The sequence below is a fragment of the Athene noctua genome, chromosome 4 (assembly GCF_965140245.1).
Source record: "Athene noctua chromosome 4, bAthNoc1.hap1.1, whole genome shotgun sequence".
NCBI classification, from domain to species: Eukaryota; Metazoa; Chordata; class Aves; order Strigiformes; family Strigidae; genus Athene; species Athene noctua.
The window spans coordinates 8,219,930-8,243,852 of NC_134040.1; the positions used below are offsets into that span (position 1 = coordinate 8,219,930).

The 23,923-nt window shown below is 41.2% G+C and overlaps 1 protein-coding gene across 2 annotated transcripts in view; it reads left to right on the forward strand.

Annotated features, from left to right (window-relative positions):
• The window catches only part of UVSSA (UV stimulated scaffold protein A), a 54,776-nt gene extending 41,070 nt beyond the window's left edge, over positions 1-13,706 (forward strand). For both annotated transcript variants that reach the window (XM_074904365.1, XM_074904366.1), the window contains exons 10-13: positions 1,423-1,606; positions 2,471-2,582; positions 7,691-7,874; positions 11,870-13,706. In XM_074904365.1, coding sequence (XP_074760466.1) covers positions 1,423-1,606; positions 2,471-2,582; positions 7,691-7,874; positions 11,870-11,963 — 574 coding nt within the window. In that variant the 3' untranslated portion in view covers positions 11,964-13,706. The remainder of the gene's footprint in view (positions 1-1,422; positions 1,607-2,470; positions 2,583-7,690; positions 7,875-11,869) is intronic.
• Positions 13,707-23,923: the final 10,217 nt, after the last annotated feature.

Genomic DNA, 23,923 nt, shown 5'->3' on the forward strand with positions numbered 1-23,923 from the left:
ATCAAAAGGCCTGCTAAAGTAATTCTTTAAGTATTGGCTTATGTGCTTTGCTGAATTTTGAGATCGTTGTGATTAGTGAAGCTGATGTTCATATATATATGGCTCTGCAGTCTCCAGAAGGCAAAGTCTTAGAAGTAGTAATGACATCCAAGGATATTAATGAGTGAGAGGAATTGGATATGGATAGAAAAAAATCCTCTCAAATCAGTCTGGGACTGATTGGGTGGAAGAGAGATGTGGAAAAAAGGGATTGTAAAGTGTTCTTTATGAAATTTAAGTCTTTATCGAGACATCTGTCATCTAGATATCTCCATTTTGCTTGTAATAAGCAGCAGACGTGAATCCTGGAATTTTTTTGCTTACTTTAGCTGTATTTTTTCTCTTTTTAGTTCAGCTGTATTTTTTCTCTGTAATTTTGTATTTCATTAAATTTGGGATGGGATTGTTGTTTAAATTCAGATGTCTTTAAATTAGATATCTAAGCTTAAGATGGTTACTCTTAATTTCTTTGCATGATCAGGAGAAAGAAACGTTTACTATCAGAGGGTGTGTCATTGCATCCTAAGATTAGAATCTAAAATGAGTCGGGTAATTGCTGTCTGGGGTTGCCTCTTTCTCATTATAGACTATTGGCAGCCTAGGGTGGCTAAAATGAAATTATATGAATACCATTGAGAAAATTTGAAAATACTACATCACTCAAGCATCCTTGGTCCCCTTCTTTTCCACTCCCCACATCTACTGACATAATCCTAATCTTTGTATATTTGCCTATATGTGTCTGTAAATACAGGTAAGATTTCTAATTTTAAAACAGATTTTCAATGGATTAGCTTAATTTCATAGTGGAACACCCATAAGTTTCTCAGATTTATGGACACTGTATAGGAGAACCTGGAAGAAAGAATCTCTGTAAGGCTCAGCTGATTGTTTGCTCTCTTTCTTGGCCTCAGTATGTTGCAGCAGACTGTGATTTCAGCTCCTGCTTCTCTGCTGCTACAGGAGAGCAGCTACCAGGAATAAGATTAGACAAGATCAAACTCTTTCCTCCCTGATCTATCTTCTGTGTTTAATCATAGAAGTATTTTGTTATGAAGAATGTTAACTACAGAATTACAAAGTTATTCACTGAAACTGGATATCGGATAACTGACTCTGAATGTCAGATCGTGAACTAGAGCTAAGACTTGTAATAGGTTAGCAGGTTAAACAAGAAATCAATACTAGACAGGCTTTCATGATATTTTAAAAACATCTTCATAACAGAGGAGTCCTAAGAAATAATGGTAGATTCCTAGGTTTTTCTAATTCACTAGTAAATCTTCCATTCCTTTTATATGTAAGTTTACCACAGCATGATACTGGCATCTTTATGTTTTTTGTTACAATTCTGGGAATAATTTTAATTTGTTGTTTTCCCAGATTTGCTTCTGAGCATCGATTTTGGGCACCCAGTGAAGTAGAGGAAGAAGTAGAAAACAAAGAAATAACTGAAATGTTAAAAACTAGATATATAACATTTGCTGGCAAGTTTGAACCAGTGAAACATAAATGTCGAGCACCAATGCCTGATGGAAGACTGTGTGAAAGACAAGATCGGATTAAGGTGGGCACCAAGTTACATAACTTCCAGGATAAGTGCTATGTGGAGAAGATCCCATTAAAGCATGTCCATGAAAGTTTATTTCACATTGTAAATGCAGCTCAAGGGAGTGGAAGAAAATTGTGTCTGGAGAAGTTTGTTTTTAATGTGTACTTCATATGGGAAGCATCGTTTTGGTAAGGAAGCTGTAATCATTTAAGGAACTCCCAAATATTTTTGGCATTCATCATAGGTATTTCTATTTTAATTATTACTGCAATATATGAGTACCTGATAGTAAAGCAGAGACGGTTAGTTGGTTGTCAAAAATTTTTCCTCATTTAGAGGCATATTTGTTGCTAAGTGTTTTTAGAAACTTGGATGTTTGAGGGGCAAAGAGATTTTATTTAGAACTAGTTTTTATGAAAGCTAAATCCTACATAGCCTCAAATTATGAATCCTAGTCAGTAGAAATACTCTGCTTAAATACTTTGTTCTAATATCCCTGTTCTTCCTGTATTATCTGAGATTGAAGGATCTGAATGTAATAAAATACTTTATCTGGGATTGTTACAAGATAGGGTTATAGCATAAACAACAACATAAAATGCAGCATTTGGTGCCCTTGTTCCAGACTTGACAGGATATGCTACTTGCTCTCTTGAAACTGGATAGTCATATCACCAAGAGCTTATTTCTTTGAGATTCTGAATATATTAAACACATGATGTTTATGGGATCCTGATGCTTTCTAAGAGGGACTGGGAATCAAGTGTAGAGTTTTGTGTCTTGATTCCGGTGTCTGGCTTTAAGCTATGTTGAATAATATGTAAGCATTTTCTTTTTATTCAGAAATGTTGAGATTTTCTTTCCCCTTTCTTTCTCAAGTGCCCTTTCCATGGAAAGATAATTCCTCGGGACGAATCTGGAATTCCCATTAATGCAGAGGACAGAGCCAGAGAAGAAAAGATGCGATTTGAGAAGCAAGCGGCTCAGCCAGGTTTGTGTCTGCATAGCATCTTTAAGGGAAAAAAAAAAAAAATAGGCAGAAGTGGGTGATAAGCTTTAAACATAAGTGTAATATCTTTATTGTGTATGTTTGTGTATATTTTGTATACAATATTTACATCTACAATATATTTACAATCTGTAAAATAATTGTATATATTGTACCTACATTGTATCTATAAGTTTCATATTGCATCTACAATATATTGCATCTAAATTGCATCTATTGTATCTGTGTATAGATATAGTGTAGATACAAGTTGGATAGCAATCTTAGTATACAATTGGACAATAAATGTGACAGGCTATAGGGGGGAAGAGCGCCAGTTCTTTTGTTACTAAAGGCACAGGTTGAGATCCACAGAACTGGATCATATTTCTGTTTTGCTCCTAACCACACTGTCTCATTTAAATTCCTGTCGATTTTAATTTGCAGATCATTTGCAGTGATTCTTGCTTATGTGGTAGATATGGATGCATGTGTACACGGAATAAGGTTAACATTGTGTTTGTTCTTTATTTCCAGTAGTTATCATAATACTCCTAACACTTCTCAGACAGACAAATTATGGCCTTTATATTAAGGAACATGTTTATTAAGGACAGTTAAACCTATTTCCTGGGACATGCTCGACAGTAACTGTTCCCATGCTTCTGAAAATAAGGTGTCTAATCTTGCTGGTCCCTAACAGTTGTGCTTTACATAATGTAATGATGATAATATTAGGATCACTGTGTCACCACAAATATTGACAGAGTGGCTTTTTGTCACAATGCGGGAACTTGTGTTTCCTGTATCTATTCATATCTACCCTATTCTATGTTTCCTATATCTACTGACTTATTACTTGTGTTTTAGAAGGAGAATTCTTGGTCCTGTTATGCTGTGCATCTGTGCAGCATTGCTGGAACATACTCTGAACTAGGGAAGCCCTCACCTTGGGCTTTATTGGCATTATAACTAGTCTGGATGTTCTATTAGGCGTGATCTTTGTGATGGGCTTCAGAAAGGGAGCAAGCAGACCTGTGCTATTTATTTGTTCAGATGCTACTCTGCAATACTCTGGACTTTGTTTTTAAACAGTGGGGATGGACAACAAAACTTATGGCTGCCTCCTTGCATCCTGGCTGCTGCTTTCAGGTGTGGAGGGAAGGGTCATCCTCCCCCAAGATTATTTGGACATTTTTAGCCAGGACTGCATTTTTAGCTTTGGACGGCTAGGTGAGGAATGCAGGCAATCAAAGACAGCAAGCAATGAATACGAAGGCAGGAAGACTTCCAAGGGGAATAAGAGACTTTTCTGCAATAGTAGAACTAAACCTCATTAGTGACGGACAGAAGGTAGATTTTCATAAAGCACTGGGGGAGATTGCAACCGGGAAGCTACTGGTAGTTGATGGACTGCAAAGGTGGGAGAAAGATCTATCCAGCAAAGACACAGTGTATAATTGGATGGGACAGATTTGTTTTCAGTGCTTTTATCTGCCTTCCTCCAACAGGTCTTAGTATTGTCTGTTTTAAGCTATTTATTCTAGGTACGTATTCTGCGTTTGAATTAAATTCTGCATTTGAATTAAACTTACACACAGGCATTATAATTTTGATATCTTGTAATATACACCCTTTAAAGAGTTAGTTCTCCTTTAAACTCTGACTCAGTATTTCACCAGTTTGTTATATAAATGATTAGTGAGGCTACAGAACCTTCCACAAGACCTCTTCAGAGCATAACAAACAGTTGTCAATCTGTTATCCGAAAAGATCTATGTCGAATGAATGTGCACTTAAACATACAACCAACCCGCCCAGTTTCCTTTAATACCAATTTGGCCATCTCTGAGTGTGCTTGGCAATTACCAACACCACATGAATGCAGCAGTTACTGAACACCTTCTGGTATTTGCATGTGTTGAAGTGCTGCGTTTGCAGGCAGTTTCCATCCTTGTCCAGGTGGAGTGAAGTGCTCTAAACTGTCATCCAGCCGACAGCATGGGCACAGTTGGACTGTCACAGCAAAACTGGGGCAGGGTTGTGTGTGGTATGCTAAAAAGGGAAGTTCCCAACTTAGTTATGACAAACTAAAACTGGCAAATTAAACTAGTAGGTGTTCTTGAGTGACTACTTTCAAACTAGAAACTTATACTTCAGTATAAAAATCACTTGCACTGAAAAATATTGATTTTTTTTTTCACTGTGAAATTGCCATTGCTTGAAGCTAGACGTAATATTTATTTTTATTACAGTGTCAGCTTGGTGTTGTTAGAGGCTTCTCACCTCTGGCCCACAAGGATGTGTATGTTAGTCCCAAACCAGTGTTGACATTGCTGCGTTGCATTATTGAGTGCCGTTGTTAAGATGAGATGTCATACAAAGGTCCATCCTGTCTGTCTGGGGAGATACTGAACAAACTATGTCACGTAATTTATTGGACAAAACCTCACAGGTTTCTAAAGCCATATGTATACCAGATGTCACTAAATACTCTTATCCACTGCTTTTTGTTGTTTGCTTTTTTCTGTGCCTATTTTTATATTTGTCTTACAATAATTTCATCAACTTTTTTTAAATAGTCTTTTGCTTGCATGTTTTGGGCTTGTGGTTTGGGAGGGGTATTTGGTTGGTTTGCATTGGGGTTTGGGGTTTTTTTAATTTACAAAAGACTTGAAGCAAGTCTGAGCAGTGCTGCTATGGAAAATATACAAGCAGGAACCCACTCTGTACAGTGAGTGCTTTGGTCTTATGATTGACAACATCATTTGCTAACGACAACAGTTTGAAAAAACATTAAAATTTGGGGATCAGTTGCATGGTTAAACTGCACCAGAATTCTTCCTACATATTTTTCCTATTGGATGGATTTTCATCCTTGTGTGATTGAAGGGAAAAACAATTATGTAAAAGTAATGCAGTTCGTGTCATAATGACTGTGTTTTGACAACACTATCATTGTTATTATAGAGCGTTTTTTAACAGTGTAAAATTTTAAACTCTAGCTAATGTCCACAAAATGGTGCTTTGGGCCCTTCGGTCCTGAAACAATGAATCAGGTGGGATTAAGCTGACCTGCTAATCTGCAGTGTTCATCCTTTTCCAATAGTTCGCACACAGGAGCAAATTAAGTGCCTATTTTTTGTGTCAACCCTGAAGAGTATCTGGTTTTTCAGCCCTTAGTGACTTGTTAACAAACAGGTATCAGGACAGGCTGGTGAAGGCAGGCCGCTGGCCAGTCAGATGTGAAATAGCATCTCTTTACTAACTACAGTATTGATTCCCGCCTACCCTTGCAAACTGTGTAATTTTCTTTTCCCTGCTGCTAAACTCAGTAACAATGTATGAAGAGCTTTAGGGGCCCATCAATGCTCAAAAAGGCTGCTCTTCCCTGGCATTCTATTGATTTTTCTCAAAGGCTTTTAAATTGCTCCTTCATTTTACTCAAATGCTCATTTCTTCTCTACTGGATGCCAGCATTTTTTCGTTGTGTTTAAACAATTGCTCCATTCACTGGGTTCCTAAACTGTGACGCCTTCTTATTACTGGGAGATAAACTGTTTAGACAGTTTTCCTTAATCTTGGATTAATCGTTCCTGTATCTGAAGTGTGCTGTTCTGTATTCCTTCACTTCAAAAAAAAAAAAAAAAAAAAAAAAGAAGTCTGTGAGGTCTTATGATCTATCAAGTATATGTGTTGTATTTTCTCCCTCTATACTTTTCCTGCTCAGTTCTTGCACAGCTTCATTTTCCCTGTGCTTTTTGGTGTGTTGGATTTTAATCAGTCCTTGCTTTCATGTATCATAGTAGGTTAGATCTAACCTTTCTTTGGAAAATTGCTCTGCTATTCCTAAACACCATGTTCTCATTGCCTCTGACCTTCCTGAAGTGTTGTTACCAATATTTGTCACACTCAGTGACCATCTTGGTGTATAAGTGAACTTGTGTAGTTGTTTAGGACTGTTTATTTTTCTATATTTACATAGATGTTAAGTAAGGGTAGTAGACATTTGCTAGTACAATCTCTGCAGGCAAGAAAGGCCATCTGACATACAGGAAACTATATGATGAATGACTGTCAATTACTGGTTATTAAAATACAGAATTCTGACACTTATGGCGAGTTTGGACTGTGTTACTCTTTGAAGTGGTACTTGCTACATTTTTTTTCCAACCCATATGCTCAAAATCTTTATAATGCAATGCTATTTTTCTAAATTTCCCCTTGAAGATACCCATTGTCTAGCTACATTATTACTTTCTGTTTTTTCTTTGTTCTAATATGCAAGACTTTACACTAAACGTGAAAGACCATGGCTTCCTCAAAGAGTTCACAGTCTAAATTGTTGAGGCTTTTTCCTGTGGTGGCATCTATGATCAGAATCCATTAACAGCATATGGCTGGATTCTGAAGTGTTAAGGTTTTGATAAAACTGTAAAAAACATGTTTTGGATTAGTTAAATTAACTGTTGTGCTATTGTCAAGAGAAGAAACTTGCTTTAGATAATTCAAATGAGGAAATGTGGGATACTTAAAAAGTAGTATCTTTTTCAGATGCAAAATTGGGCTTATGGCAACAGGGTCATGTTGTCTTATTCAGGAATGCTATTTAGGCGTCAGATACACCAGCAAATACGATTCCTTGATGCAGAAAAGTTACAGTATTGTCAGCCCTACTCTGCTCGAAAGTTGACATATTTAATTTTTTTTAGGTTTGTTTGTAAGCTTATTCAGAATTTATTTCTGGAGCTAAGTTCCTCAGCTACATCGTTGGCATTTTGTTCCATTTCTAAATAATAATGACTGTTTTATGTCACCTCTCCTACATGGAATAGTTTTCTTGGAATTTCGCTAATGTGAAAACTTAAGTCTTCCTGCAGAACAGTTTTATCTATAGCAGCTAATAATACATACTAATCCCAGAGTGGCAGGGCTTCTTCATCAAGATGTGTTGTTTTGGCTAACTGCTTTATCCTCCCCGTCCTTCGTGTATGCAGTTTACAGCACAGTGACTCTGCCCTCGCCTAGTGGTGACAAGAACCTCTGCCTTAGGAGTCCGCAAATTCTACCTGGGTTTGGAGTTTCAAAGTGCATGCTTTTTCTTTTAACAGAGTGGCGAGATCCAGAATTCATGAGAGAAGTTGAAGCAGCTACAGGAGTGGATCTTGGTTCCTCTAAAAATAATGGAAAAGGAGGAAAAAAGAAAGGGAAGAAGAAAAAATACCCAAATCTGACAGACCTGAAGCAGCAGTCTAATACTTCTCGTTCCCGGCTTGAGAAGAAAGTCTTCAATAAGTAAGATGCTTACATTCTCTAAAGCCTGTTAAATTGCTGGTTCCCTTTGTTTCAATGGTACTTTTTGTTTCTACATTAACATTCACTTACTAAACAACTTTCTTGGCTAATTGCAGAGCAGGAGTGCCTTCCATATCTCTGGAGGGTAAAGAGTAGCAGGTATAACCAAGGTTATATCTCTGATTTTCAGCTAACTTAAAAAATTTCCCTATGAAAGATTTTTTTATTATTATTATTCTTTCAATTTTTTTTTTAAATCCTTTAATTGCTCTAGTGGCTTCTCTGGATGATCATTTATTGATCAGGTGGATGCTACTTTATATGTACTGATAGTACTGGATCTGGAAAGAAGATGATGTATTCGGAGTGACACAACTGACAGCATCAGACACACTGTAGTAGTGTAGATGGAGTGAAAATGAAGTTTTTCCTTTTGAAAGCCTAAGATGGGCTTTCCTGAGCAGAACATTTAATAAAAGGGTCTGTCAAAACCCCTTGGCTTTTTGGTGTACAGCAGTGTCTTGACGGTTGCCCTCATGCCTCTGGTGTATTCTTAGAGACCTTCCCAAACTTGTGACTGCTGCCTGGGCTTCCTGTGTATTTTTTCTCACTCTTGGGTATAATAAATTATGTAGTGCCGTCCAGCATGTACACACAGTGATCCCTTCCTGTGTATTATTCAGTGACAGATTGCCATTGCATTTTCCTCCTCCTTTACTGAGAATGCATTCAACTGTTAAAGAAAAATATTTGGATCCTTGTGTTATGGTCCTTGTTCACTTAACCTCTGCTATCTTTTGTAAATATCAAGGACTGGAACCTGCTGCAGGTCTTTCTTCAGTGTAAGAGTTTGGAGATGATTGTTCCCTGTACCAGAGACATGTGGACACAGTATTCTTCCTGCAGCGGTGCTGTTTCTATACATCTCCCTTTCCCCCCAACACACTGGCAAGCAGTAGCTCTTGGCCTACATTTAGCTCAAGAAGAAACTGTTTGGGTGGCTGAACAAAGGTGTATCCATGATTTACGTAGGCATATGTGAGTTAGCTTTAAACCAGGCACGCTCGCTCATACGGAAGTGGGAGCCTACCGACCCACCAACCTGAATGGGGTTTAGAACGTCTAGTATCTCCATAGGTCCACTCTGTTATGCCATTTCTGATACCTAGTCTTGGTTAGATGTGGCTGCAACATAAATTCACCTAAGCATACTCTGGTGTTTATCAAATGGAAAGCAGCTGCAGCTATTTAAAGAGTTTCACATGTCAAAAATGAAGTAGTCAAAGGAAAGTGAAAAGTGTAAAGCTGTCAAATCAAAAAAAGCAAAATTATTATTATAAATTCATTAATGATGGGTTATTCCCTAGACATAGTGGATGAGTTGAACAGCATCCAAGGCACAATATTTGTTTAAACTCTATTTCCCCTTTTCTGATGTAATGGTTATAATAACAAAGCCAAATCCACATTGCTTTTAGTTACAGAAATAGCACATTTTCTGTTAAATTCTCATGTCACCTGATATTAGTTAGAAGTCAGACACATGCATTTCTAATGATCAGAATTTCATATCAGCTTTAACAAAATAAATTTTAAAAGCTGTTTTTGGTTTGCTGTGGTTTGTGTTAATGATTTTGAGCGTGTGTTAGTGCCAGGCATAGGGAATCAAACCTGTCATGTTTTAATAGGTTTCATGCTTTGCAGCACTAAACAAGATGATAACCTTGGCTCCTTATAACAACCCCAAATTACTTGAAATGTATAGGTGATAAACCCAGGCTCTCGTCTGCCAATAAAGTTAAGTGAAATTGCACACAGATCATCAAAGTGGGATCTCATTTCATTTACAGTATCGCACAATCCAGTGGTGCTAATGTAAAACCTACATGACATGAAAGTGTCAAGGCCACTCTGCACTGCTAAAGGCTCACTTTTCTCCTACCAATTAGGCAATATTTGAAGTGCAAAACCATGACCACATTTTCCTTACTCTGGTAACTTTACTGGCAGAATTTTGTTAAAAGTATACCTCCTTCCCAGGTGTTTTTTCATAAGGTTGGTTTTCATTAGAGTTGCTGCTGAGAAAATCTTTAATCCCATCATTTAGAGGCATTATTAAGAAGTATCCTTTGTTTTCAGATGTTTAAAAATGGCTTTTGCAATAAAGCCATTACAGAGAGCAGTTAGCTAAAACAGTCAGCTTGCTTCTCAGAGATAACCACAGGAGCAGAGCTGGAATAGTGTGTGGGGCATGCACTACCAAGTGCATGTCTTCATTTTACTGCACAGCCTGCAGAAGTATCCTCAGAAGTGATAAATGCAGACTGTGACAATATAGAGTCTAATAGCCCTAGTCTTGAAACCATCCACTTTGTGTGATGGAACTTGCTGACTGCATTTCTGGTGTAGAAATCAAAGGAGACCTCAGTCAGTGCCATGTCCTTAGATGGGACATAGTCCCTCATACCAAGCCCTGAGCTGGTATCTCTTCCCATATGGGCAGAGCATCCAGGTCTTTTCAGAGATGTGTTAGGAGATAACTTCCTTCTTTGTAAATAAAGGCAGGGTGACATCTGAGCACACCTACAAATATCAGCCTCAGATTTCTGAGCTGTTGTGCTAGAGGCATCTAAAGTAACCGATAAAAATAGGAACTCTAGAAACCGGTGAAGAACAAAGTGCCCTGGGCAAGATGCACTCAGCTGTAAGTGCTGCAGCCATAAGTTTCTGTGAGGGCAGATGTATGAACAGAGCATTCTCTTGGCTTCTGCTACTGCCTTTCTTCTGCTTTCTTACTCCTCATGAACCTATTCCTCTGCCTTATCAGTTAAAGGATATATAGGCCTGCTCTCTGTCTTTTATGAGAATCTCCTGTTCCTATTCATGCTGTCTAGCATTTTTTTCACCCTCAAAATCTCAGCTGCATGATGTTCATTCAAAAGTTTGTGGAGGGGAAAAAAAATGCAGATGTCTTCACCCAGTTCAAAAGCATAGCAGTCACTCCCAAAAGGAGAGAAATCTCTGAGCACAGTCTTTACTGGGAGGAAACAATGGCAGCAAATGAAGAGCAGCAACATGGGGGCAAACCTTCACCAGATTTAGGAGCACCGGAAAGTTTAAGAGCTCCAAAGTTCATTCCTTTATTTCCTCTTTGAATCTGAAGAGCACTCCAGAGCCTTCTTCAAGCAGAGCAGGCACCCTTCTTCAAGCAGAGCAGGCACTGCAGAGGGCTCGAATGCTTGTCCATCACGAGGTAGCAGAGATCCTCCTCTACTTTATATAAGAAAGTGGATGTACTGTTCTGACTATGCTAAACTCTAAGCGCTTAGCTGCTCTGCAGCAGTAGTTTATCTCTCTGCACAGAGATACGTGACAGTCTCTGGTGTCTTCCTAAACTAGCGTTGTGCTTGTGGATTAAATAGTTGCTGCTCGGGAATGGGGATGTTGCTGGTGGGAGCAAGAGCCTTACTCTGCCCACAGCTGATGAAATGAGGTTTTAGTAACCTGTGAAAGGAAAGTTGTTGCATGCATTATAGTTACATGTGAATTGAACAGCAAGCCCTTCCTTCACAAAAACATTGTAGATTCTGCAGGTTGGATTTCGTAAGGGTTTCTGAGTGTTAGAGTTTTTTAGATTCTGTTAAATACTTTTATTTATTTTTCCCTGAGAGCAGTTAGGTGCTTTTAAAAATCAAACTTGCTCTGTGTGACTATCAGACATAATGCTAGGAGGGTGGAATGCACAGCCATTAAACTGAAAGACTTTAATTTGTTTACTCCTGTTAATAAAATCATTGCTGAATTAAACTATTTGTATTGCGGCAGCTAATTTAGTTAACAAGACAAATTTGTTCAGCCTCATCAGTGCAGTGTTCAGAACCCTGGTAGTGATTAATCATAGTTCATTTTTTTTCCCCCAATATTCATAAACATTCTCTGAGATTGTGTAGAATCAACATAACTGTTTTCATTTTTTTTGTTTGTTTCTCTTTCAGAGGTGCTGTGAAACGGGTGGTGAAAGCAATGAACCAAATGGACCAAAGAAAGCACGAGAAGTTTGCCAACCAGTTTAACTATGCACTGAATTAAATTGTTAATCCTCTTTGCCCTTCATTTTGTTACAAGAGTGCAACTGCACAAAACATTTATCTCAGATCTTCGTGTTTACACTAAAATACTGTGCTAGGTGCATTTTTACTGGGGTAATTTTTAAAATTGTTTTTGACTTTAACTTATTTGATAATGAAAGTTAATTTTGTCAAAGATGTGATGATATAGAAAGGAATGCACTTAATTATTTGAAATGTACATGATATAGAGCATGTTTTATGACTTTTACATTGTGTAGAATGTTCGGGTTTGGGGGGCTTTTTTCCTTCTTAAGGGACTCATGTAATTTATACCTCCTTTGTCAGTACGTGTCCTGTAATTTTCCTCCACTTCCATGCCTTTAGAAAAAAGATGCCTTAGAAACAATTAAATTTCTACTGGAGACAGCAACACACAGAGTATTTGCTCAGCCTACTGTGCTAGGAAGTGTACCACATCAAGCAGCACAGTGGCTCCTGCAGTACCTCTGAAGACCTCTTGTGTACACACAAAAAAGAAAAGTCAAAACCAACTGATGCCATCAGGTAACAAATGGAGTAGAGTTTGATTTCAGCAGACTGAAATCCAGTAACCAGTTCAAACTTGGTAGCTGTGGCACTGGTGAAGAAGCTGAAATGACAAACATCATCCTCATCTGCTTCTTGTCTTCCCAAGACAATATCCCAGTATCTTTCAGAGCTACATCTGGAAAATGTGTTGTAAAAGTTTGTAAAGATACTCGAAGTGCTGCAGTTTAACTGATAATCAAAAAGCTCCAGTACAAAGTGAAAGTATGAAGGTTTAAAAATTGTTAAAGTGGCATATTGTACTAGTGAACTACCTGTCTTGAATCAGTTAAAATAACATCAGGCTCAGGCCTGAGAGTGCATCTAAGGATCCAGATATAAACACAAGTATCTGGCCTCTTCTAACTCCAGAGAGTTAACATGCATACTGAGAGCAAGCAGCTGAACCCAATGTGGTTTTCTTGTCATTGGCTGGGTCCTTAACTAGATCTCCCAAACCTGCTTTACTGGCTACAGTCAGTTTGGTACAGAACCAAACATTGACCAGTTGTGCTCCTGCAAGGTTTCATACAGCCTTATGGGTGAAGGAAATCCAGAGTATGAAAGAGGACAGAGCATTTGAAAATCAACTTGAAATTGAACTGCAACAGTCTTTAATAAAATACTGAATACAAATTAGAATGGATTCTCTACAGCACTGGCTCAGTCACTCACATGTTGGACGTGTTCCCTCATGCATCAGGAGACTATAAGAATTAAAAAAGGAGATATAAACTCCTCAGTGTAGCTTCTGACCACCTCAGACAAAAGCTAATTTACAGTTCTGCCACATACCTTTTGACTTGCACAAGTACTGCTTAGAAAACAATTAATGCTGGATCTTGATAGTTTATCTTGCGAGAGCTCTGCAGTTAGGAAGACATTTTCCTCTTCAACACAGTTATTTAGAAGAGGTACTTCTAAACTACCAGAAATAAAATAATAAAGAGCCAGAATTTCAAAATATCTACTGCACTGGAAGCAAAGCCACTTCTACTATTGGTATGGCTCACTTGGTAGTAAAAGCTTCAGGTGAGACTGTAGACAAGGACAAACCAAGTTCTTCACCAGGTCAGTTGAATCAACTGCGAAACTGATTTTATTTCTGATTAAGGATAAAGACACACAACACAAAAAAAAAAAAAAAAAAAAAAAAAAAGAGAATCAAAACCAACAACAAAGCCCTGCACATTTGAATGTAGTATAGATCATTGGATGTTGGGATCCCAGAACAGTCTAAATGAAACTGTTTTATCTTGGAGAATAACATTCAAAAGAGCCACCAAGGTCATTGTGCCACTGTTCCAGAGATGTCTGAGCCTGCACAGGCTGAAGGTGTTCATTTATAAGACACATTTTCTCTCTTCCCTGTAAAAAAATAAAAAGTGAGGAGTGCAGTGGAACTTAACCCTTCTTTGCGGTGGACATGAAATGTCAGCACTAGAAGATCTCCAGCAAACAGTAGGTGCACTTTACCCCATGGAGTTCCCATTTTGGGCCTTTAGTAAAATAAATAAATGATGCTTTTCAGTCTAGAATTATCAACTGAAACTTCCTATCTGGACCTGAGTGTCCAATCCACCAGTTAAACCTGATCCTATGATGTGATCTGTATGCTCTCCCCCTTTATTTATTAAAAACACACATCCATGCAAAAAGGTGTTTTTCTAGAGTGCCTCTTTCACACAGAAAGATAATTTGCAGAATTAAGGTTTCCCAGCAAGTGACTTGGGAATGGCTGAGACACAGGTGCATGGACTTTGGGCCAGGTTAGCAATGACCTTTTTTAAAGCTCTTCTATTTCCCTTTTTTTGTTGTGGTTTTATTGCAAGAACTTTCTTTGTCAGGTGGGGAATATACCCAGTTGGATATGAATTGTTGCTAACAAGCATTCTTGTTAGACCTGATCAGACCTAATTCAGAGGATTTGGGGAGCTTTCGCCTTTTCCTGGGTTTATCTGTAGCTCTGCTGGAGGAAAAAAGTAATCTCCAGAGATCCAGCATACCTTCATTAAGTAGAAATCCTTTTAAGTTCAAAATAATCTACTTTTTAGATACATCACACCTCTTTGTGCATCACTTACAGCAATTTACAAATTTGAGGTTTCTGAGCTCACCAGCTTTTCAGTCATCTTAGCTGCTAAACTGTCTGTGTGACATTTCTATGGGAACTTTTCTATTATGATCCTCAGGGCTTCTGGGAAAAAAAAAATAAATTAAAAATACAAGTATCATTCACATGATCTCCGCTCTGTGTTTCTATCTTTATAACTCACTCAAATGCCCTTGCAATTGTACTATAACATACTTCTTACTGGGGATGCTGTACGATTTCCAGGTACGTAAACACCTTGGATGGTTTGGCCCTTGGAGTGTTGTTAAAGTGCACAGTTGTAATACAGGTTGAATGTTCTGTATTTCTAAAAGGTCACAGTAATTCTGGGCTGAAGTGAGCTGTGCTGATGCATCTAAGTTATCCTTTTATAACTAGTGCTGTTTCTGTGGTAAAACAAGAACCGAAAGCAAAGACTTCATGGTTGTTCTTTCCGTGCACACAGTTCTTCTGGGAAGTAAAAGCCTGGAAGGAAAAGGCTATAGCGTGTACAAATTTAGTGCTGTTCAGGGTTGGAATGAAGGGTCTGGCCCTCAAATACAAAGCACATAGTGACATAAATAAACTTGGTATGGAGTTTGTGAGCAGGGCTTTGGAATAGAAACAGTCCTTTAGCACATCTCTGAAGTTACTGAGCCAGGATGATGGGCCCATACTCATCTTTTACATGTTATCTTACAATTCCATTTTCTCTAAGCTTACTTGAGGCTTGGCTTTAGCAAACCAGGTCTAGCTGAAGATTTCTATTAGAAAACTGTAACCCTTAAAAGCTCTTAGGAATTATGTTTAAAAGATTTATTTGGGGTTTTGGGGTGGTTTTCTTTTTGGAAACAAGACAAAGACACAGGATTTGTAAGTGGTTCTGCATGGACAATGTATCATGCCATGTAAAACAGTTTGCAGGCTAGAGAGGGCATCAGTGAGTTCAAAGTGGACAGTATTGAAAAAAAAAAAATCTTTCTTTTGTGGAAAACAAACAAACAAAAAAACCTGTTTGACTTAAAGTGGCTGTGGAAATGGCCAATAAGGATGTTCCTAATTATAAGGCACTACTAGCCAGAAGCACAAAGTATTGAATCTCAGGAACCCAGCCAGCAAAAACTCAAATCAGCATGTATCAAAATAGTTTGGCAGAGATAGCCATCTGGTGGTCTCTAACACTCATGGAAACACCTGGCTGGTGACTCAACTGGGTTTGTAGCATATCCAGTGTTACTAAACACATCAATGGTTTTAATCATGGAAGTCACGTAAACATCTCTGTAGGTTACGCATTAGGAAAGGTAAGGACATCTGGATGCTACAGCCGTACTTCAGTGATGAAAACTGGTCATTTAAAACCATGACTTTTGAAATGATACTACCATATAGAATCACACAGTCATCAAGGTTGGAAAAGACCTTGATCATCCAGTCCAACCATTAACCTCACACTGACAGTTCCCAACTACACCAGATCCCTCAGCACTATGTCAACTCTACTCTTAAACCCCTCCAGGGATGGGGACTCCACCACCTCCCTGGGCAGCCCATTCCAACGCCCAACAGCCCCTTCTGGAAAGAAATGCTTCTTAATATCTAGTCTAGCCCTGCCCTGGTGCAACTTGAGGCCATTCCCTCTTGTCCTATCGCTTGTTACTTGGTTAACAGACTCATCCCCCCTCTCTGCACCCTCCTGTCAGGGAGCTGTAGAGGGCGATGAGGTCTCCCCTCAGCCTCCTCTTCTCCAGACTGAACCCCCCCAGTTCCCCCAGCCGCTCCCCATCAGACCTGTGCTCCAGACCCTGCACCAGCTCCGTTGCCCTTCTCTGGACACGCTCGAGTCATTCAATGGCCTTTCTGGGGTGAGGGGCCCAAAACTGAACACAGGAATCGAGGTGCGGCCTCACCAGTGCCGAGTACAGGGGTCAGATCCCTTCCCTGTCCCTGCTGGCCACGCCAGTGCTGACACAAGCCAGGATGCCATTGGCCTTCTTGGCCCCCTGGGCACACTGCTGGCTCCTGTTCAGCCGGCTGTCAATCACCCCCCCAGGTCCCTCTCTGACTGGCAGCTCTCCAGCCACTCCTCCCCAAGCCTGTAGAGCTGCTGGGGGTTGTTGTGGCCCAAGGGCAGCCCCCAACATCTGCCCTTAGTGAAACTCACACAGTTGGCTAACTGTATAGGAAAACTTCATGCCATTACAGCATAGTCTGACCACGGATAGTGGCAAATAGGCATAGAAAGGGGCTTTCCACAAACTAGCCCAAGGAAGGTCTATGTATCTTAAAACTACAGCCCAAGAAAGGCTTAAGTTTCCTGGGCCGCCAAGGGTCTGTACATGCCTGAGCAGCACTGGCCATTCCACCTAGACCAGAGTTCTTGCTTAAGTCTAATGAGACCCAGGAAAATAATTGTATGAGTGCTTGAGAAGGCTTGATCTGGCACACCTCACCTAGCACCCACCAAACACACACCTTTAACAAAATCACTGTTTTCAAACGGGCAGCAGCAATCATGGTGCATGTAATAGTTATAATGCTGGAGCACACGTTCAGGTGAGATGGAATTGCAGATCTCTCCTCAGCCTAAGAGGTGACAGTCCCCTGTCCTGTCTCAAGACATAGCCCAGGCCACGGGCAATTTCAATGCAAGGGAGCTGGAAGGACACAATTCCCATCACCCATTCTCCTGTGGGAACTGAAACAACCACAGTGGAGCTAAAAATGCTTCATGTAGGAGAGCAGACAGGAGGTAAGAACAAGCCTTCCAGATGACAGTCCCCAGATCAGAGCAAGGGAGGACTGGATCTGGATCCTCGTTCCCTAGCCACCTACCATTAAAAACACCACTGAGTTTCATGGATTCAGGGTAAAGCTTCTCATAGCAATTGTCACCAGCTAAAAGATTGAACACCACACCCTGAGAGAAGGGTATTATTCTGATAATTACTGAGAGCAATTTCTCTATGTGTCTGTTTTGAGATGCACTGGGACAGCTACATCTAAATAAAACCAAAATAATTAACAACATCCTGCTTCTAGAAGGATAATGCTTGAATTTGCATCTGAAAACATGAAAGAAAGTTCTGCTCCAAGCAGCGTCCAGGGAAAACTCTGTGGTGCTGGGAGTGCACAGTGAAGTCATAGTCCACAGCAAGATGAGAAAGAAAAAACAGGGTAGAGGCTGTAGGTACCAGGGAAAGGTGAGCCAGGAGCAGAAGGTGAAAACAGGAAGGGGCGGTGGCCTTCCTGACAACGGGCACCTTCCCACAGCACCCAGATGAAAACCCCAAGCTTGGTAATAGCAACAGAGCCAGCCACCAGTCAGCAATTACCTGAAAGTCTACCAAGATAAGAGGCAGGTCTGGAGCCAAGTTAGCAAGAAAAGACCAAGGTGAGGGTGAATAAAGTACAGAGCCAAGCACAGCACCCACCCCACAGCTCAGGCAAAGGGACTTCACCTACATGCAGTTCCCCTGCAACCAGCCGGAGGCTTCAGGGCAGAGCCCGGTGAGGTCTCTGCTAGCTGGGCTGGTTTCATGGCAGTCTGGCCCAAGGTGATGCAGCTGTGCCGTATCAGTGCAGACTGTGAACACCTGGCAGGAGGGGGATGAGGATACAGAGGAGGGTTTTGGAGAAAGCTGGTGAAAGGCTAGTGAGAGAAATTAGAGCCTGTTGATACATTCCGGGCCCTAGGAGCATTCCTCTGAAATGGATGTAGTGATGGTCTTTTCTATTACAAAATCCTCTACAGAAACAAGGATTTATGTGGGAAGCCCCAACAGAGGCTAAGGCCTCAGAGCAGCAGCCTAGATCAAGACCGATCTGGACCCTCCCCATCCAGCAGCACTGGTGACCCCTTCAGCTGGGAGAGATGCTAGAGAGCCCCAAACTTAGCACATCCCCTGGAAAATCCATGTGGATGAGAGCTGGTTCTACCCAGCAGCTGAACAAATCATGACTCGTGGGACAATGCAATCGCCCTCCCAGCTGTGGGAGTTGGATGTTGCCCCTGAAGGAAAAGAAGTGGAGAGAGCTATTAATTTCTCATGTTTCTGAGTTGATGCTTTCCCTCCTCTTCCTCTTCTTCAAAGCTGATTGAGTGGAGAAATAAATGAATTCGTGTGATCATTGAGCCTTTCCTATCAGCTAGGTCTGGGTAGTACAGAGCCTAACTGTAGTCCCAGTTCAGGAGAGCGGTCTGGGAGCAGGCTCTGCCATGCTGAGAAGAGGGCACAATGGTGTTTGTGCTAGTGATAGGCTGCACCAGGGCCTGGGCAAACTGAACTAAACTTTACTCCAGTGCAATCTGTTTCGCCATCCTTAAAGGTCTGTAACTTAAATATTGTCATTTGGCTTTTTGGGTAGACCTTCCCTCACTTTTCTGCCTGTCAGTACCCTGAGCAAAATACCTCAGCATTCCTGTGCCAAGTGCTCATATGTTTTTATATTAGCATCAGGAATCCCCTCTGTCAAGGGGTTAAGGAAAAAGCTTATTAAAATTGTTTAAATGTGGTGCTAATTAGTTTAGATGTAATGAGCAGCATTAGGCTCTGGTTACTTTGAAAGGGATTGTTGAATAACCATTTCTGCCGACATTCCAATTTGCATAATGACAAGGTGTTGGCACTGCATCCACCATTAATTTGCTATATTTATAATGCCATTATGGAGCCACTCTTATCCTCGCGCACTATAAAAGGTATATGGAAATATAATATATGATTCTGCTTGTTTGGAAATTGCTTTTGGATATATTTGAATTTTTTGTAATAGTATTTTTGGCAGTTGAATTCTAACAGCACCAGGAGGAGAGTCTGCCACACATTTTCACTAGGGCTGAAACTAGATGTTGCTTCCACGTGTGCACGAGCCTTTATTTTCCCCAATGCTGAAGAAGAAGCAGCAAAGGAAAGTGAGATGCTGCAGAGCGTGCTCAAAGCACACACAGTATTTCACTCCAAATCGTCAGTACAAGGCACAGTGCTGGCTCTTTCAGTCCTAGAGAGTATTCTTAATTGCAAATCTCAAAATATTTAACAGGTCATAGAGAGTGCACCTTGGTACTACAAACTGGATGAACGCAAGTGGTTGAAGCAGCCCTACCAGCAGCTCCTCCAAATGCTTTTCTTCCTGCGCTTCTCTTCCCCTCATGCAGTCCCTGGGGACCAAGGCAGAGGAAATAAATTTTGTCACCCTACCTGTGTTAAGGGTGGAAAGACAGGAACGAGTCCCTTGACGTGCAGGGAAAGTTCTTGTAATGTATGTGTGTGGTTATGGGGGAAAAAAAAAAATTAGAAAAAGAGCAGTAATTGAGATATTTGCACTAAGGTTAGTAGATTTGTTTTCCTTCTTTTGAAAAAGCAGCAGTTTATTGAAGGGAGTGAATCTTTACTGTGTCAATCATCATCTCCCATAAATATTTCTGTGACTTGCAGTTCTTTGCTGTAGTGTCTTCCCTCCTTTATTGTCATTGTAAAATGTTTCTGGTTTGCGACATTACAGAGGACAAAATATAAAAGATGCATTTTAAAATAAAGTCTAGCACTTTGGGTGGTCTGACAGTTTTAGCTAGATTAAGATTTGTCATATAATGAGATTAAATTAGTAAATAATATATTGGATTTAGCTGTTGCTTGTCACATTGCCTGACCCTGCATGCCCAGACTTCCGAGTCCTGATCCTGAGCTGCCCTCTGTGTCCTTGGTGTTTCTCTATTGATACAGGGTGCATCCATAGGATTTCCAGCGTTCACAGGGTTTCTCCTGAATGGGCACTGCAGACTTAGCAGCTCTGTGTTTCTGATGCTGTGATAACCTCCCGAGCTGCTTTGAAGCTTATTCTGTATGATGAATTCACATCTCTGCCAGACAGCATCAGGAAAGTAGAAAGGGCTCTTACTGTCAGGGTTATTTTCACTGTGACAGTCATCATCCTGTGCACCTGAGATGTCTGTGTAACGTGAGCATGCGGTGTGGAACCATATGGGCAGAAGGGGAAATAAAAAAAGCACCAGATAGAGAAGAATGTGGTTTTGAGAATGCACTTTGTGAGACAAACTGATCCCATTAGTTTACTTGCCTGTCCCCTTCATCTTCAGTGTCTGCTCTGATCTGTGCTTTGGTTTACCTCCCAGAGTCTCACAAATCTTCCAGTATCATACAAATTTTTTGGTTTATTTGCTCTTAAGAAAGGCTTTAACAACAAGCCTATTTGCTTGCTTACTCTTTGAGACAGAACTTGAAGACCAGAACTGCCCAGACATTGTAAAATAATGTTCCTTTGAGTATTTAAAAAAAATCTGTGTTCGAGCAGAAAAAATTTATACAACGAATACAGGAGTTAATGGCTATTTGCTAATATAGCAGACTCCAATCAGACATCATGGTGTATTTTTGGGGAAATGGATTTAAGTTCATACAGACAAAACTTTATTTTTAACATTTTGCTTATGTAGTATAAGAACAGAAGCACGTAACGTGACTGTGAATTCGGTCTGAAACAGAAGGTCTGCAGTACATGTGAAAAAGCCCTAAGAATTAATCTCAAAAAATAACTCGCTAAACCTACATTCCCTGTGCAACAAGAAATAACACTAAGAAAATATTGGGGGGGTGTGATAATATAGAACGCTGGTTTCCAAAGATTTGGTATAACATCATTGACTGTTGTGTGTAAGCAATGACCCAAAATATTTCAAAATATTTTCAGATATCTCCCAATCATTTGGAATGTATCTGTCTGTATTTACATGCTTTTTTCTGTTATCTCAATTACAAGGCATTTTTATCCAGTGAACATGAACAACTGAAACTTGTTCAGTATAAGTTGAAGTAAAAGAGACACAGCTTCTTTCTCTTTTTGCCTCATTGAATCATATAGTGAACAATGGCAAGATGGAATTAATACCTGAATCCTTTCTCACTAATACAGGCTTGCACCCTTGGATTTAACATTGACGTTGTGGGAATTAGTTGGAAAATATGCTGATGCCCCAGATCTCCTTTGGTACGAGCCAAAGATGTCACTTGAAAATACTGAATCAGACTCCGACTGTGCTGCTCAGTGTATCTGAGATGAGAATTTGTCCTATGGCAAATGCTTTGCTAAATGTCCTCTTGAATGTGTTCTGCATTCTGAATACCCTAACACTAAATTTTATGAATGAATAATAATTGTTAAAAATTAACTCACAGGATGAACCAGAGCAAACACCTCCTGCTTGTGTCATAATCAGCTTCCCCTCAGCCGGTGGATTCTACATACGCTGTAGCAGGGTCTCTGTTTCTCGTCGATGTCTCACTGAAAACAAGCTGCATCCCTCCAAAAAGCTCCGTGCGGGAGCACGGGCCGTTGCGCGCGGTGCAGCGGGTCCATCGGGTAGGTACCGTGTGGGAACCAGCTTTCGGGCCTTGCTGGCGGGTCCGCGTGGGAGCTCTGGGGGGCTTTGGATGACTATCTATTATGATAACCTCAAATCGCAGCACAAGCCCTGTTTCATTCTCCTAGAGAGCCAGATATCACCGGGCGGGAACACGGGTGACGGAGTGAGGACGTTCAGGCGGGTGAGAGCGTTTCGTTTTAGCACACCAGGTGCTGAGCCTTCAGACCAGGGATATTTCTCAACCACTGCTCCGTCCTGATACCATCAAGCTTCTCCCTGGCAAGTCTGTGACCACGCAGCGTGATCCAACAGCGCGAACCCCCCGCAGAGCCGTGGTCCGGGGTGCGTCATTTCAGAGTTGGCTTTTTGGTGCTGATACTCTCAAGGGCCTCCGCACACAGACAGCCCCCGTGCCCTACGCTGCCGCGCAGTCTGTGCACCAGACCAGACCAGAGCTGAGGCGCTGCAGATTTGCTCATGACTTCTGTGAGATGAGCCCTCTGGATGAGGCATTCGAGCGAGGATTGTCAATGACTTCCTAAACTACGCTGAGAAAGATACCTGCGGCTCTGTTTTCAGCACTGCTATAAAATGTGAGAAGCCTTGTTAAATCGAGTTTAATGACTAGGAATCTCAGGCTGACTCCTTCATCCAACAGCTGTGAGTAATAATACTCACATGAACAGGTTTCACTGGCAGGATGCTAACTGACCTGGAGTGGGAAAATCATCTACTCCGAAGCTCTGAGCAGCTCGCTGTTGGAGCTGAATTATTTTTCACCTGGGGGAATTATTTGGAGTTCCCGGTGTGTAGGCAGGGTTTGAATTATCTCTTAATTAAGCTGGGTCACGTCCCATTCGAGATAACAATTTGACTGCTAGTAGCACCAGCTCAAACCTGGTCAGTAACAGGTTAGTTTTACAGTGTGGGACAGTCTCCTGAGTTCTTGTTTCCCAGTTTAGCTGGTTTTCTCCCACCAGTAAAAGCTGTGCAGAGCTGTGCTCCAAGCAATACTCATAATGTTCTCCCTGAAAATTTACTTTAGAACATCTTTTATCGTGAAAGTTCTTATTTTCACAAATGCAACTGAGCATGGTCCGAGAATTCTTGCGCTTGCATGCTTCTGAACGAGGGGAGATGAAGCTCCGGAGCGGAGCTGGGGTGCCCGCATCCCCCCCCTCCCCGCAGGCTGCTGGGCTCCAGCACCCACCCAGGCACTGGAAACCACCGTCCCGGCGGCGTCTGCACCGCGGAGCCGGCTCCGCCCGCCCCTTACCTCTAATACCAGCCATCGTGGCAGGTTTTCTTCCCACGAGAGAGCCGAAACATTTCCTTTATTTCTCCAGCGGGTGTGCGGGAGGGGGGAGGCGGCTGCGGAGCGCGGTCCCTCTCCCCGCGGCGCCCCGCAACCTGCGGCTGCCAGTTCTGAGCCGGGAGGGGACCGGGAGGGGCCGGGGGGGGGGACCGGGAGGAAGGAGCCGAGAGGGGAGCGGAGCTCGGGCCCCCGGCCGTCGGGCAGTGAGGCTGGGGGCCGGGGGCCGCAGCCGGCCCCGCGGGGAAGGGCGCAGCGCTCATCCCCTCTGTTTGTTCCCCAAAGTCGCTCCGGAAAACGCTAGTTTCCTAACATTGCCCCTGGGAAGGCAGTCGTCAAATTTCTGGGTAGAGGAAAAAAAACAAACTAACTAACAAACCCAAACACAAAAAAACTAATGGAAAGAGAGAGCTTTTCCTCGGCGTGAACTTTGGGATCACGCAAGGAGAGTGGAAATGGCACAAAATCGTCCCTTCGGCATCGGGCTGGAACCTGATGTTACAGCTGTAGCCAGCTCGGGGTGGTCAAAGCGGTTATAGACTTTTTCTTTTAAATTAAGGAAAAATATAATAAAGTAAGGATTATAAAAGACCGACTGTGAGACTA